Below are 15,000 nucleotides of genomic sequence, written 5' to 3'. Positions count from 1 at the left end.
AAACACTGAATTTGAAGTCAGGTATTTAACAGAAACGTCACCTAGCAACTGATGCTGCTGGACAAACCTTTGATTTTTGTGTGTGTGTGTGTGGGTGTGTGTGTGTGTGTGTTTCTCCTGCACGTCGAGGGCCTTAATTGGCCGTTCTTTAATTGATCCACCCCTCTCTAAGACCAGACAACAATATGCTTTGGTCGGCATAAGCTTCAGATGTTGTGATCTGTGCTGATTATGGCTAAGCAGCTTACAGCGCCCCTGCAGAGAGGAGAGCAGGACTGAGAGGGTGGAGGGAGAGGGAGAGGGGAGGTAAGGACGGAAGGATGAAGAGAGAGAGATGGAGAGGGAGAGGGAGAGAGGGCACACAGGGACGTAACACCATGAAGGGGTCAAGGTCAGGCTGTGGGGGGGGTGAGGGGAGGGGAGGATGAAGGGGTCAAGGTCAGGCTGTGGGGGGGTGAGGAGAGGGGAGGATGAAGGGGTCAAGGTCAGGCTGTGGGGGGGGTGAGGAGAGGGGAGGGTAGGGGAGGGGAGGATGAAGGGGTCAAGGTCAGAACCAAGTCATGATTGCGTGGGGTCTGGCAGTGTCTGGGGGCTGGAGTCTTTAAGCCCCTTGCTTGTGCGTCTGTGAAGAGGAGGGACAGAAGGCTGAGGAGAAGGGATTTGGAGGGCTTCAGATGTTCTGGCGACCTCTGTAATACTTCCACATCTCAGATTAGCGATCTGAGAAACTCCAGTCAAGATTCCTTGACTAAACTCAAAATGAAATGCTCCTGGTTGACATTTTCACTGTTGTGAAACAGTCCAGTTGGATGTAGCGAGTCCTGTGATTCTACTCGTTGGGCAGGTAGTAGGTTGGGATGGAATAGGCAGACATTTACTCGAAGGTTTCAAATTGTATAGGAACAGTTTTCTACAGACATTCAGACCACTTTTAAGGGGGTAATGTGATGATGAACCAAAGTTGGGCTTTTCATACATACAGTATCAGCCTTGATACGTCTTTGTCTTTGCCATGGAAACCACACGAGTAGCTAAGCTCTATGGAAACTCATCTCAGATGACCTTTAACTGACCTTGTGCTGAAACGGATTCTTCTGTGAATGACGAGCCCAATGATTTCCTAGAATGCTGAGGACGATGGGTTGGGGTCTTTTGGGTCCGACTGTAAGGGAGGGGGTGTTTGTATGTGTATGTGTTTACATTAATGTGTGTGTTTTGTTTGTTCAACAAGGGTGTATCGCTGTTATCTTGCTTATCGGAGGGCGGGCACCAGTGAGCGAGCGATCGCAGAGCATCGTAATTAGCCACGCGGTAACGGCTCGATAGCCATCACACACACTCATACACTCACTGTCCCATCAATTGATAGTGTGGAGGGCTTTTGTGGGACGCGTCCAAATAACGTGCGATCGAGCGATAAACAGAGGGACACCAGTGCATTTACCCACCCCACTTCGTCTAATGGGTTTTCCCCCCGGGGCAATCGACTGCGTGGGACTCTGGGCTTAATGCACTCCCACTGTACTGTAACTGCAGCTGCTCCGGCTCGCTCACTGTTGTCAGGAGGTGAAAAAGAAGTCATGCCCTTCACCTTGTGCGTCTGTACTGTCCTGTGCCGTTTTCGTGTCACTGTGTGCTTGGAGGTGTTTTGGAGTATGGGTGGGGACTGGGGCTGGGCTTGGCTTGGCTGGGCTGGGCTGGGCTGGGTTGGGTTTTATATGCATGTTTTGTTTTATTTTTACAGTCTGAATTGTCTGCAGGCTAACCACGTTTTCTACCCAGCTGAGCTCCCATCGTCCCATGGTGTGTGTGTGTGTGTGTGTGTGTGTGTGTGTGTGTGTGTGTGTGTGTGTGTGTGTGTGTGTGTGTGTGTGTGTGTGTGTGTGTGTGTGTGTGTGTGTGCGCGTGCGTGTGTGTGCGCGTGCATGAATGTGTGTGTGTGTTAATGACATACTGTGTTTCTGAACACACTGTTGGGATGACAGTCAGAACCTCACTGGAACACTCTGATTGGACCCCCTCTGTTCAGAGACCTCAAGCACATATTTTTAAAGATCATTTAGAAGTCCTTTAGAAAAACAAAAGACCCTTAAGATATTATTGTATCTCCAGTCCTTGTAGTGTCATTGTAATACCTCTTAATTATAATAATAATAATAATACATTTTATTTATAGGGCGCCTTTCAAGACACCCTAATAGTAATTATAATAATGTCTTTCGTTTCCTGGAAATAACTCTCTCCTAAACACTTTCACAATCAACAAATTAATGTTTAACTCATAAACTTTTTGTCCATCCGACCAGCCAAAGCCAAGTAGGTCTTATGATTCTCTATGCCCACCCATACTTTTAGATTACTCTTTGTCCCTTCCATGTGACCTACTGTAACTTATCTAGACAATTGGGAATGATCATGTAACTAATGATGGTTTGTCTCTGTCTACACCCTGAAAGCAATCACAGCTTTTACCAAGTGTAGAACACTGTGTGGCCTGAAGAAACAAGTGCAGAGCCAATTAGAAGTTTGTATTTTGTGTCTGTTAATAGCTTTACTCATAATGATCTAAAAAAATCGCCACCAATTGACATCCAAGTCCCTGCAGTTCCAGTGAACAGGGTTTGACTGTGTGCTAAGCTCTAACGTAGTATGTGTGTGTCATTGTTCTTTGGTAGTGCTCTCCCCTGTCGCTTTCCTTCTGTCTCTCTGTCTCTGTCCCTATTTCTCTCTCACTCCCTCTCTCTGTCTCTGTCTCTCTATCTCTCTCCCCCTCTCTTTCTCTCTGTCTCTCTCTCACTCTATTTCTGTCTCTCTTTCCCTCTCTCTCTCTCTCTCTCTCTCTTTGTCTTTCTGTCTTTATTTTGCTCTCTTTCCAGGTCTTTTTTACTTCCGCTCTGTGCTCAAACTAGCTCTTTTTGTTCCTTTTTTTCACAATGCATTGCATAATCAGAAGAGGCAGCATGTAGGTACCTTAAAAATGACAAACATCTCTCTCTTTCTCTCTCTCTCTCGGCTGCATGAGTCACTGTTCTCTTTTGTTTTTTGTAGATGAGTTTGTTTTTAAAGATGTTTCCTTTTTCATTTAGAGTGTTTTGTTTCCCCGTCCAACAAAGAATGAACATTATTTTTGAAGTAACATCTATTTTTCTTTTTTATGATTCATCTTGTTTTTGCTTGCATCGTTGAAGCACTATGATTTTGAACGCTTGGGGTGTTGATAAGGCTATGACTAAAGTGGTGCTACGGAACTATTAAGCACCTAAAACGATTTTGTTGTTAATTTTTTGTATCTTTCTATTTTTTGGTTGATGTGTGGTTCAGTGTGGTTTGGTGTTATTTCTTTCTCTTAATTCTGTGTTCTGTCAGTTGTTTTGCTTGTGACTTGATTAATGTTCTCGCTCCATTCATCCCCTTCCTCCCCTCCTCCTCATCCTTCACTTCCTCGCCCTCCACATGATCTCATGTGGCTGCATGGTCTTCTTTTTTGCACGTTAGTGGACTGTACGAACATCGGCACAAATGTTTAACACCTTTGGACTCTTCTTCCTCCTCTTCTCTCTCTCCCTTCGTCTTTTTTTCTTTTCTTTCCCTGTCCCTTCCTCAGGGGATGTCCTGTTTCAGATGGCTGAGGTCCACCGGCAGATCCAGATCCAGCTGGAAGAGATGGTGCGTGTGATGGATTTGACAGTGATGCTATTGTCACAGGGCTGATGTTGATGTTGATGATGGGGAGGCAGTAGTTGTTACAGTGACGACTGTGATGACACTGACGGTGAACATTAGGATAATGACCATGTGTGTGATGACAATGACAACACACCAGTCATGGTCGTTATTGTGACGGTCATGACTGCGATGGTGACAGTGGTGATGATCTCAATGGTGGACATGATTATGAGTCTCTGCTGATAATAATAACCACGGACATCAGGCCAGTTATATTGCCGGAACATTCTGCATCCCGTAAATCTTTGAATCACGATTGAATCAGACCGCTGTTTTGAACACGGTGAAAAGAAAAAAACATCAGGACTTGGCATTGATTTAGGTCTGCTTTTAACTGCTGCCAAGGCCAAATATCCCCTCCACCCACTGCCACCCCGCAGACTCCTGTCGGTCCCCCCATCTGTGTGAATGCAGAGGGAAAAGGAGGGGTGTCCTTCCTTCATGAAATGTCAGACACACCCAGAAGTTAGGTATCGGAGGCGTATGATTATAATAGTCCAAGTTTGTCGCATTGTTCTCAAAACACACACACACACACACACACGCACACACACAAACACATGTATATATATATACACACACACACACACACACTCACACACACTCACACTCTCAAATGTCACATAAGTATTTGCCCTCCAACTAAAAAAAGAAATAACCACAGAGGTTAACCAAATGTTATTGCCAGTCTTTCCCCGCTACCAGTGATAAGCAAATGCAAACATCCTGATAGAGGGTTGTGTGTGTGTCGGTGGGGGGAGTGGGGCTCGTTTGAAAAGTATATTAATCTAACGCAGAGGTGCCTTTCTTGTTTTTCCAATCTCACTGAGACGTCAGAGCTAGATCTGCCTCTTTATCTCTGTATGGAAGAGAGCATAGGCCCAGAGCCCTGTGTAATAATCATTTAGTGCTGCCACTCTCCCAGCTTTATGGGAGATGCTCAGTATGATATAGCCAATCCTGAGGGTTAGGCACACTTACATGTGTGGAGGTACTCACAGGTGTGTGTCTCTGTATGTAGAAATGATTGTTCACGCTGATACACTGACATTCTTTCCTCACCTGATATTCCCACACACATACTTTACAAACCCTCATGTTTTCATTAAGAACCTGGGGACACGGACACACACAGACACACACAGACACACACAGACACACAGATACACACAGACAGACACACACACAGACACACACCGACACACAGATACACACAGACAGACACACACACAGACACACACAAACACACACACAGCAAAGTATTCACCTCTGTTCTCACAAAACAAACACGTCAATCTCATACCTGCATAGCTTTAAAATTGATAAGATAGTTTCGGTGTTGGCCCAGTTGTTAGTGCAAGTAAGTGTGTGTGTGTGTGTGTGTGTCATTGTGCTGTTATGTTAACCCATGCATTCTTTTAACATAGTTGAGGTCCTTCCACAATGAGCTGCTGACAGAACTGGAAAAGAAGGTGGAGTTGGATGCACGCTACTTAAATGTGAGTTTCTGCAAACACACACACTGTCTTTCTCTCATAAACACAAACACACACACACACACACACACACACACACACACACACACACACACACACACACACACACACACACACACACACACACACACACACACACACCATGACAAATACTGTAAACCATATAAATCTGCTCCACACACACACACACACACACAATGACAAATACTGTAAACCATATAAATCTGCTCCAACACACACACACAAACACACCTCCACCAGCTGTCTGCCTAGATTGCAGATTGTTATCTCTACAAAGACCATCAATCCAAATTTTGCGGCGCAGCCACAGACTGTAATGACAGAAGCAGATTTTCTTCCTCAATCCTAATCCATGGCTATGTAAATACCAGCGCCCCTTGTCAAAAAACTGTTCAGTCACTGAACACCACACAAAGCACATTACATAATTCCCTGAGGTTTCGGAACGCATGAATAGCACATGCGGTACCACATTACAGAATGTGGTTCTCCGAACAAGTTCCCGGAGTCCATTTTATAAAGCTACGTGCCTGTAAATATTTTAGACGCCCCTGTGCCATACATCTGGGTAGGTAGTAGACCCTGTGCGTGGTGCAGTGAGTCTCATCAGGATGATTTATGTAATGGTCCTTTACGTAATGTGCACACCGTGGGCCTACTTGTACCGGCCTCACGTACAGGAACAGGAACATGAACAGGAGCAGGAACACCCACCGAAGGTGCTTTTACCAGCGGCACTTATGCAAGTTAGGCATGTGGGTCTCTTTGTTTCTGTTGTCGCAATGTCTCTTGTTTTTATTCGCTGCTTTCTTTCTTTATGGTTTTTCCTCCTCCTTTTTTCTGTTTTTCTTTCTTTCTTTCTTCCTGTCTTTCTGAAATGCTGTGTTTCTTCCATAACTTCCAATCCTTACTTAATGTACTTACATGTTTTTTTTTCTCTCATCCTGTGTTTTTTTCAATAACTTTTCTTTAACTTTGACTAGCTCTCACGTGTCTTCTCCATACCGCCCCCACCCCCAGTTTCTGCTGAAATCAGATACTGTATCCACCAGAGATGAAACGTTCACTTTATCCCTCTTTTTTAAGCATATCCCTTAATTTCCCTCATGGCTTTTCCAGCGCAACAGCAGCCATGGGCTTCAAGAGAGATGATGCATAAATGAATCCCATCATCTTCTCATCTCACTGAGTTAAAAGTCATTTTTAATGGGGTCCGTTGATAATGGAGACTGTGTTTGTCAGCGTTCTGCATCTGAGGTGTAAAAAATTATGGGTGGATTAGTATTTGGATGCAGATGCAGCCACAGTGTGTTAAACATAGACACAAAAACGACCTGGACAATCTACTGGAAGCCTGGCCCTAACAGTATTTAGCAGCATTGACGGCCTCCATAGACTGAAGTACATTGTTTGTCCTTCCATTAGATCGTTCGTTTACTTTATACGTTTACTGTCACCTTGAAAAATAGAATCCCCACCCTCCCCCTCCCCCCACCCACCAACATCCATGCATCCTACGCCCAGGTTCAGCCAAGGTGCACTTTTCTGGTGGTGCATTCGAACAAGAGCAATTGCTCTGTGTACACAGGAGCCGTTGTTAATTCTCCCACCTGCCTCGGTTTGTTTGCTGCCACTCAGCTGAAGTTAAAGGTGCAGAGAGAGGAAGGGAGGCAGAGAGAGAGAGAGAGAGAGGGGGTGGAGGGCTGGAGAAAATGAGAGAGAAAAGAGAAAAAAAAAGAAAGAGGGAGAGGTACACTCTGTTCCCGACTCAGTCAGATGTAAACAGAAGTTAACATTCGGCAGACATGAAAGAAATTGAAACAGACGGCTTCAGTCTGGGGAAACAATGGCGTTTCAGCCACCTCTAGGAATTCCGGTTGGAGGTCGGATTGAATAGACTGCTCTCCGCCAACTTCCCACAAATGGAATAACACAACACATCTTGAACAAACTGTGTTATCCGGTGTACTGTGTTGTTTCTAAGATAATTTGGGGATGGGCATTCTTATATTAGTTAAATTAATATATTATTCATGTATAATTCCAATTGTGCCAACCTCTTACAGCTATCCATAAAACAGGAGAAGACCATAACAGTGTCTTTCTATACTACCCCTCAGAAAGAGAAAGAAAGAGAAAGAAAGAGAGAGAGGGGTTAGTTAGTTTCGAGTCTGTGCCATAACAGGAGCTTTTCAGGGTCTTTTAGGGACAAGGGCACTCACAGAGGAAACCTCTCGCCTTCCCTTTGGCCCTGAGTGCCCTGACTCTCCGTTGCACTCTACAGGCGGCGCTGAAGAAGTACCAGATGGAGCACAAGAGCAAAGGCGAGAGCCTGGAGCGGTGTCAGGCAGAACTGAAGAAGCTGCGCCGCAAGAGCCAGGGCAGCAAGCACCCCTCCAAGTATGGAGACAAGGAGATGCAGGTGAGTGTGTGTGTGCAGATGAAGACGGGGGTGTGTGTGTGTGGAGATGCAGGCGGGTGTGTGTGTGGAGATGCAGGCGGGTGTGTGTGTGGAGATGCAGGCGGGTGTGTGTGTGGAGATGCAGGCAGGTGTGTGTGTGGAGTTGCGGGGGGGGGGGGGGGGGGGCGGTTGGATCATCAGGCTGCCCATGCTGAGAGGCCGTGTCAGATGGTCAAAGTTTTGCAGCGGTTGGGTGATGGAAAGAGTCTTCCAAGGTGAATTTGATTGTTTTGCTGGCAGATGACAGCTAGCCTTGCTCGTACAAAGTGTGTGTGTGCGTGTGTGTGTGTGTCTGTGTCTGTCCAACTCACTCCTCAATCTGTGCTAAGGCAATAAGCAACTCTGTGTGTGAGCTGTGGGTGTGATCTTTTCATGTCGCTATCAGACACTTGTCTAACTGTGTGAGTTTGTGTGTGTGTGTGTGGTTTCTGTTTCTGTGTGTGTGTGTGTGTGTGTGTGTGTGTGTGTGTGTGTGTGTGTGTGTGTGTGTGTGTGTGTGTGTGTGTGTGTGTGTGTGTGTGTGTGTGTGTGTGTGTATGTGACACAGTGGTCGGCAAGTCTGAGAGCTGAGTCAGCTCTTGAAAGGATTTGTGTGTCTGTCCACTACTGGGCACGTGTGTGTCTATATGAGCTGTCACTCTGAGTGCAAGCTTGTGTGTGTGTGTGTGTGTGTGTGTGTGTGTGTGTGTGTGTGTGTGTGTGTGTGTGTGTGTGTGTGTGTGTGTGTGTGTGTGTGTGTGTGTGTGTGTGTGTGTGTGTGTGTGTGTGTGTGTGTGTGTTTGTGTGTGTGCACATGCAGATGTGTGTGATTATGTGAGAAGAGTGTGAGGCCCCCTGCTGTTCTGTGTCTAGCTTCAGGCCGAAGGCTGAGCAGAGCGGGTAGTAAACGGAGAGGAGACCGCAACTCTGGAGATGAAAATGTCTCTTTGAATTACAGCCTGGAGCCTTCAACCTCAATTAATTTCACTGTAGAGAAAGATGAGAGGGAGAAAGAGAGAGACAGAAAGAAAGAGAGAGGAGGGAGGGAGGGAGAGAGGGACGAAGAGAGAGGTAAAGATAAGAAGATGGAGAGAGGGAGAAAGAGAAGTTAAGGCCAATACTATGTCATAAAGTCATAAACACAGACGAACATTTATGTGGTGAGGCTCCTGTTAAATGCTTTTCCTACACGTCCACTGCAGATGAGAAATGTGTGTGTGTGTGTGTGTGTGTGTGTGTGTGTGTGTGTGTGTGTGTGTGTGTGTGTGTGTGTGAGGTTTGTTTGGGGTTGTGCCCTCTCTGCAAACATCCCTTTAGTTTGCCTGGAGCTGCAGAGGATCCTGTTTGTTTAGAGCAAATGATTCACTGTGTTTGCTTAGTCCCAGTAAATATACTGCCACGGTGTTGTTTACTTTTTGGTGGGAGAGAGTGTGTGTTTTTGTGTGTGAGTGTAGGTGTAGTAATATTTTGTAGTTTTATGGACTCATTAGCTTACTATGAGTGATAACTACACTGTAAAAAAAAAATCTGTAAAAAAACAGTAAATTACTGGCAGCTACGGCTGCCAAACAAAAACCGCAAAATTAAAGTAAAACATCCTAATTCAAATAAAGTGCAAAAACCCTATATTTACAGATATTTCCATTTAAGGATTTGCAGAGAAAAACTGCTTTTTTTATAGATTTTTCCTCAATTAATACAATCAAACACCATTAATAAAGTTACATCCCTAACAGTTTAGCAGAGAAAAACTGTTATTGTACAGATTCTTCCTAATTTATTACGAGCAACCACCTTTTATTAAGTTAGGGTACTAAAAGTATAGCAGAGAAACACTGTTATTTTACAATGTTTTCCTCGATATTTAAGATTAAAAACCTTCAATAAAGTGGCAGCCCTAACAGTTCAGCAGAGAAAAACTGTTATTTTACAGATTTTTGTATCTATTATTAATATCGAACACTTTCAATAAGGTGACAGTACTACAAGTTTAGCAAAAAATGCTGTTATTTTACAGATTCTTCCTAATTTATTACGAACAAACACCATTCATTAAGTCAGGCTTCTTTAATTAAGATTAAAAATCTTCAATAAAGTGGCAGCCCTAACAGTTCAGCAGAGAAAAACTGTTATTTTACAGATTTTTTTATTATTAATATCGAACACTTTCAATAAAGTGACAGTACTACAAGTTCAGCAAAAAATACTGTTATTTTACAGATTCTTCCTAATTTATAACGAGCAAACACCATTCATTAAGTCAGGCTTCTTTAATTAAGATTAAACACCTTCAATAAAGTGGCAGCCCTAACAGTTTTGCAGAGAAACACTGGTATTTTACAGATTTTCCCTCATTTATTACAATGAAACACCTTCAATTAAGTGACGGCAATTCACATTTAGCAGAGAAACTGTAATTTTCCAGATTGCTCCTACATTTTTATGATCAAACACATTCAATAAAGTGCTGACACATGCTCAAGATTGTAAAATGATGGTTTTATTTTGGAAGACAATTATTTCAAACATTGACTTGCAGGGTTTGTGATTGAAGAGTTTCAGGTGATGCAGAGTTTATTGATGGAGTACAGACGGGGAACAGGACACAAACAGAGTATACAAATCAACGAAAGGGTTAACAGACAGAGTTCTAACACAAAGATCTAGGAACATGAACTAAAGATCGCACAGAGTCTCACTCTGGCTACTGTGCGCAAGGGCAAAGAACAGAGGTACATGGCTACAGGCCGGACAAGACAGTCACATTACTCCCGGTGCCGTATGCACGGCACTCTGGATAATGCAGTCCTAAAAGTCTGCCGGCACCGAAATGGCTGACTCGGAAGCCAGCAGACAGGGAGCTTGCGGGGCTGGACGCCCACGGACAGAGAGCTTGCTGGGCTGGAAGCCAGCTGACAATGGGGTTGTAGTTGCCGGTGGCCGGAAGGCGGAATCCCAGGGACGTAGAGTGGGCCACAGATTTAGAAGACTTGGGCAAAGGTTTCACCCTTGTAGCGACGAAACCAAACACGGAGTGAGGGGAGTGCAGGTTATATATAGGAGTGAATCAGGTGTGTGTGATCATGTGATTTGGGACCTGAATGCAGTGCAGCTGGGATGGTGAATGATACTGATGACATGCAGCTGAGAGCATGAGTGAGAGTGAAACAGGTGTATGTGCTTGTGTGATTGAAGGGGGCGTGGCCGGAGCGGAGCTCAGCAGGAACATCACAATAGCCTCTACCCACAAAACATTTGACTTCAGACTCATATTAAACTACATGGAGTGAGTCAGTCCATTGCAAAGTAATTTCCCCCTTGTCTCGTCTTTATTGTTCTGCATTGCTCTGGGCCAGCCAGATCCAAGGTTAGGTCAGGTCAAAAGTATTGGGACACCTGATCATCACACATATATGAGTTTCACGCACATCTCATTCCAAAACTACTCTATAACAGTTGCCTCTCTTATAGGAAGTCTTTCCACAAGATTTTGGAGTGGGTCTGTTGGATTTAGTGCCCATTCAGCATTAGGGAATTTGGACAATGCTCTTGTGTGACTAGACCAGGCTTGCCGATGCCGTTAGAATGGGTTCCAAATATGTATAGTGGTGTTTAGTTCAGGGGTGGCTTGATTTTAACCGAATGAACAAAGTGAGTCTGTGACGGGGCACCTGTGTGACCCACCACTGCAGCCTGTAGGCTGCTGCTTTTGTGGACTGGGTGAAGGTGTTTTGGTGTGTGTGTGTGTTACATGTTTGATGTTCATGTCTTTGTTCAGTTAAAATCAGCACACATTCAATGTCTTGTCTCTGAAATTTTCTGTTTATTTAGTTTAACAATAATCATATTGTCATATTTCATACCGTTTGTCAACCGGTGTTTAGTGTCTAAGTTTGTGTTGTGAAGATGGCGCGATATATGGAGTTTATGTTTAATGAGATTTGGCTGCTTTATTATGTGTCGGCTATGCCGGCACCAAGCCTAATTGCTACCATGTGTAGTCTGTGTTTCCTAGTTGATTGGGAGTTTGATTGTTTAGGTATGGCTGCTGTGAGCCACAGGTGTTGGTGCCTTGCTGATTGACACACCTGAAATCAATGATTGGTATGAGCCAATTCAAGGGGCTTGTCAAGGCTACTTAAACTTACCTTTGTTCTTTGTTCAGGAAAGTTGCCAGTTTAATAGGACGTAAGTCCTTGGAGCTCTCACGATGGGCTAGTTACCTTGGTCCTTTTATTTGCTTTTGTTTTGTTTCGTAGTGAGAGTGATCGTGTTTAATAAGGACTCTCACTGACCAGTTAATGGTCCTTTTTATACATGTGGTCTTATGTGAATTGCTTATTTGTTGGTGGCTTCATGCATTTGTCCTTAGTGAAAACTGTATTTTTTATATTGATTTAGTATTGTCAGTGTTTTAACTGCCTTTGTGCCTTATTTGGGTTAATAAAAATACCCATCTTTCTAACATCTTCAACCTCCTGAGTCCTCTTATGAGTAACATCTTGCTCTAAGCGTGAAGGCTATCCCGACCTTTTACAGAGTCTTATCTTATCAGGATAACCCAATCAGCCAGCAAGATACGGGAACCTGTAACTAATATCATAGGTTGACTGACCTGTCAGTCTGACACAATGCGCGCACCCAAGACTATTTTGTTGCTATCATATGTCCATGGTTGCTATGGTAAACTCTGCTAAGTCTGTGCGTGAAAAACATAAACTAATACTTTCCTTGACTGGTCCACACATGTGTCAATCATGACTGTAGACCGATGAGATGCAAAGATATCCGAGTGCACAACAGAGAAGGTGGAATGTAATCAGTAATTCACGTGCATTTGTTTTGCCGTTTAGCCACGCAAGTTTTGACAGTTCTAAACGTAATGCAGGTGCACAACAAAACACATTTATTCTACATCATCATGGCTTCTAAAAATAAAACAGAGAGCCAGCCCCCAAAAAGATTGTTTTTATGGGGTAACAATAGTATTGGAAGAGCTTCAACGGTTGGATGACGAGAAGATTGAAATAGAGTCTGGTATAATCAAAAAGCAGCAAAAGTCACGGAAGTGTATGGAGGGCTCACCGATTATTTATATTCTAACTTTTGATTGGGATGAGATATCAGTTCCAAATTTGTTCAAGTGATGGCATACCCTTGGGGGCACACAATTATATGACAAAACTGGGCATTTCTATTCATTTTCCTACTTACATCCACAGTAATCTAGATGTAAATGAAAAAAAATAGGGAGCGCCTACATTTTGGGAAGGTTATCGACATCTTTCTAAAATTTCAGATATCATATATGGTACTCATAGCTTGACGGGTACTCTGTAACATCAAATTGATATTTTCCACCATACTGTGCCTAAAACTCAAAAGTAAGCCTTTACATTTGGGCATGGAATTTTTAGGTCATTTAGGAAAAAACATCAAGGTTCTAACAGGTTAAATGAAAATTGGTTGGCAAAAATGTTTATGCTGAATTAGTGAAGAATTCACTGTAAATTTACATAGAATCATGCTAAATTGTTAGTATGTACATAAACCATAATATAATGAGCTACATATTAAATTACAGATTATCAGTGTAATTTTATTTACATTTGCATGTATTTCCGAAAAATGGAAAATGTATGTATAAATAATACAGTTATTTTCTGTAAAAAAAATTGAAATCCATGTAATTTGTCATTATTGGCATTATCCTTAAAATAGGAGTCGTGTTTTTAATTTATAGTTAACCTCCATTATTATATGTAGTTTTGTATACAATTTCAAAAAACAGAAAACCACTGTAAAAATGTAGAGTTATTAACTGTAAAATTAGGTTGTTTTTTTACAGTGTAAGCATGTGGGTGTGTTGATTGGTGCTTTTGCTCTTTAAGGGTTTTTAGGTGTGTACTTTGAGACCTTCTCAGTTGGTTTGTATTGCCTGACAGGCAGGCAGGACGCGCGTGTGTGTGTGTGTGTGTGTGTGTGTGTGTGTGTGTGTGTGTGTGTGTGTGTGTGTGTGTGTGTGTGTGTGTGTGTGTGTATGTATTTTAGTAAATAGGTGGCAAACTTCATTACAATGAGAGTATGTGAAGGCCGGCATATCAGTGAGGTTTCGAACAAGTGAAGGATGTGTGTGTATATCAGTTTTGCAGTGTGTGTGTGTGTGTGTGTGTGTGTGTGTGTGTGTGTATGTGTGTGTGTGTGTGTGTGTGTGTGTGTGTGTGTGTGTGTGTGTGTGTGTGTGTGTGTGTGTGTGTGTGTCATTGTATGCATGCATATCATCATATCATGTGTATCTCTGACACAGTGCTAATGCACACAGGTACACATTTGCATGCATTGCTCTTCTGTTTGGTGTGTTTATCGGTTACATCAGCACAGCTCTCTGTAGGGGTCGAGGGTTGCTGGTGATCAGTGGGAGAGATGGAGAGGTGAGATGTGGGCACAAGCTCTTCTGTAAATGAAGTGGGCGCTCCAGGCGGGCGTAAATAACCTCGATAGGTGTTTCAAACAATGCCTGTTTCAGGAGAGAAAAGAACAGGTGCCTACGTGCTGCACAGAAGCTCTTAAGTGTGCTAGCCCAAATAAAGGCAGTGTATGATCTTACAGTGGGATTGTAATAGATGCAGACCTATCTGGTTATAACTGCTTATAGCAGTGTTAATAAGCATTCAGTAGTAGGTGGTGAGAGGTGAGAGTCTTTATATTGTTTATACATGCATTATAGAGGCATAATTTGCTTTGACATGATCAATTGAGAAAGTTAATATTAACTTGATGTTAATAAAGTTGATAAAGCAAGCAATACTGAACTGAATTGAGATTTATCCATTGGCTATTTTGAAACTTGCTTTGTGTCCTTAGTGTGTTTGCGTGTACAATTATATGCATAAAATGTGTGTGTGTGTGTGTGTGTGTGTGTGTGTGTGTGTGTGTGTGTGTCCGAGAGAGAGATAGAGAGCGAGGGAGAAAGTGAAGGTCAGCATTTTCCTTGTAATCTTTGATGTTCTCTAGAAACTGTGTGTGGCAATGGATTGTGTAAGTAAGTGTTTGTGTGTGTGTGTATGTATGTGTGTGTGTTTGTGTGTGTGGTTGTTGTTGTTGATGTTCAATTGCAGTTTGAGAGTGCACTGCATGACAATCCTGCAAGATTATATAATGTATACTTTTTGTGACTTTTTAAGGGTGTGTATATATTTGTGAGTGTCTGTGTGTGTATTTCTGTGTGGTGTGTGTCTCTGTGTGGTGTGTGTGTGTGTGTGTGCGTGTGTCTGTGTGTGTTTGTGCGTTTGTGTGTGTGTGTGTGTGTGTGTGTGT

At 43.1% G+C, this 15,000-nt stretch overlaps 1 protein-coding gene across 1 annotated transcript in view; it reads left to right on the top strand.

Moving 5' to 3' along the window:
* baiap2b (BAR/IMD domain containing adaptor protein 2b) overlaps positions 1–15,000 on the top strand; it is a gene marked incomplete at both ends in the record, with an annotated part of 48,102 nt that overhangs the window by 14,175 nt on the left and 18,927 nt on the right. Inside the window, 3 exons of the mRNA XM_080835461.1 lie at positions 3,605–3,666; positions 5,154–5,225; positions 7,528–7,665. Coding sequence (XP_080691587.1) covers positions 3,605–3,666; positions 5,154–5,225; positions 7,528–7,665 — 272 coding nt within the window. The remainder of the gene's footprint in view (positions 1–3,604; positions 3,667–5,153; positions 5,226–7,527; positions 7,666–15,000) is intronic.

Source organism: Sprattus sprattus (assembly GCF_963457725.1).
Source record: "Sprattus sprattus genome assembly, chromosome: 3".
Classification (NCBI taxonomy): Eukaryota; Metazoa; Chordata; class Actinopteri; order Clupeiformes; family Clupeidae; genus Sprattus; species Sprattus sprattus.
Note: the sequence above shows the minus strand (reverse complement) of the source record. Positions and strands in the feature narration are given on the sequence as shown.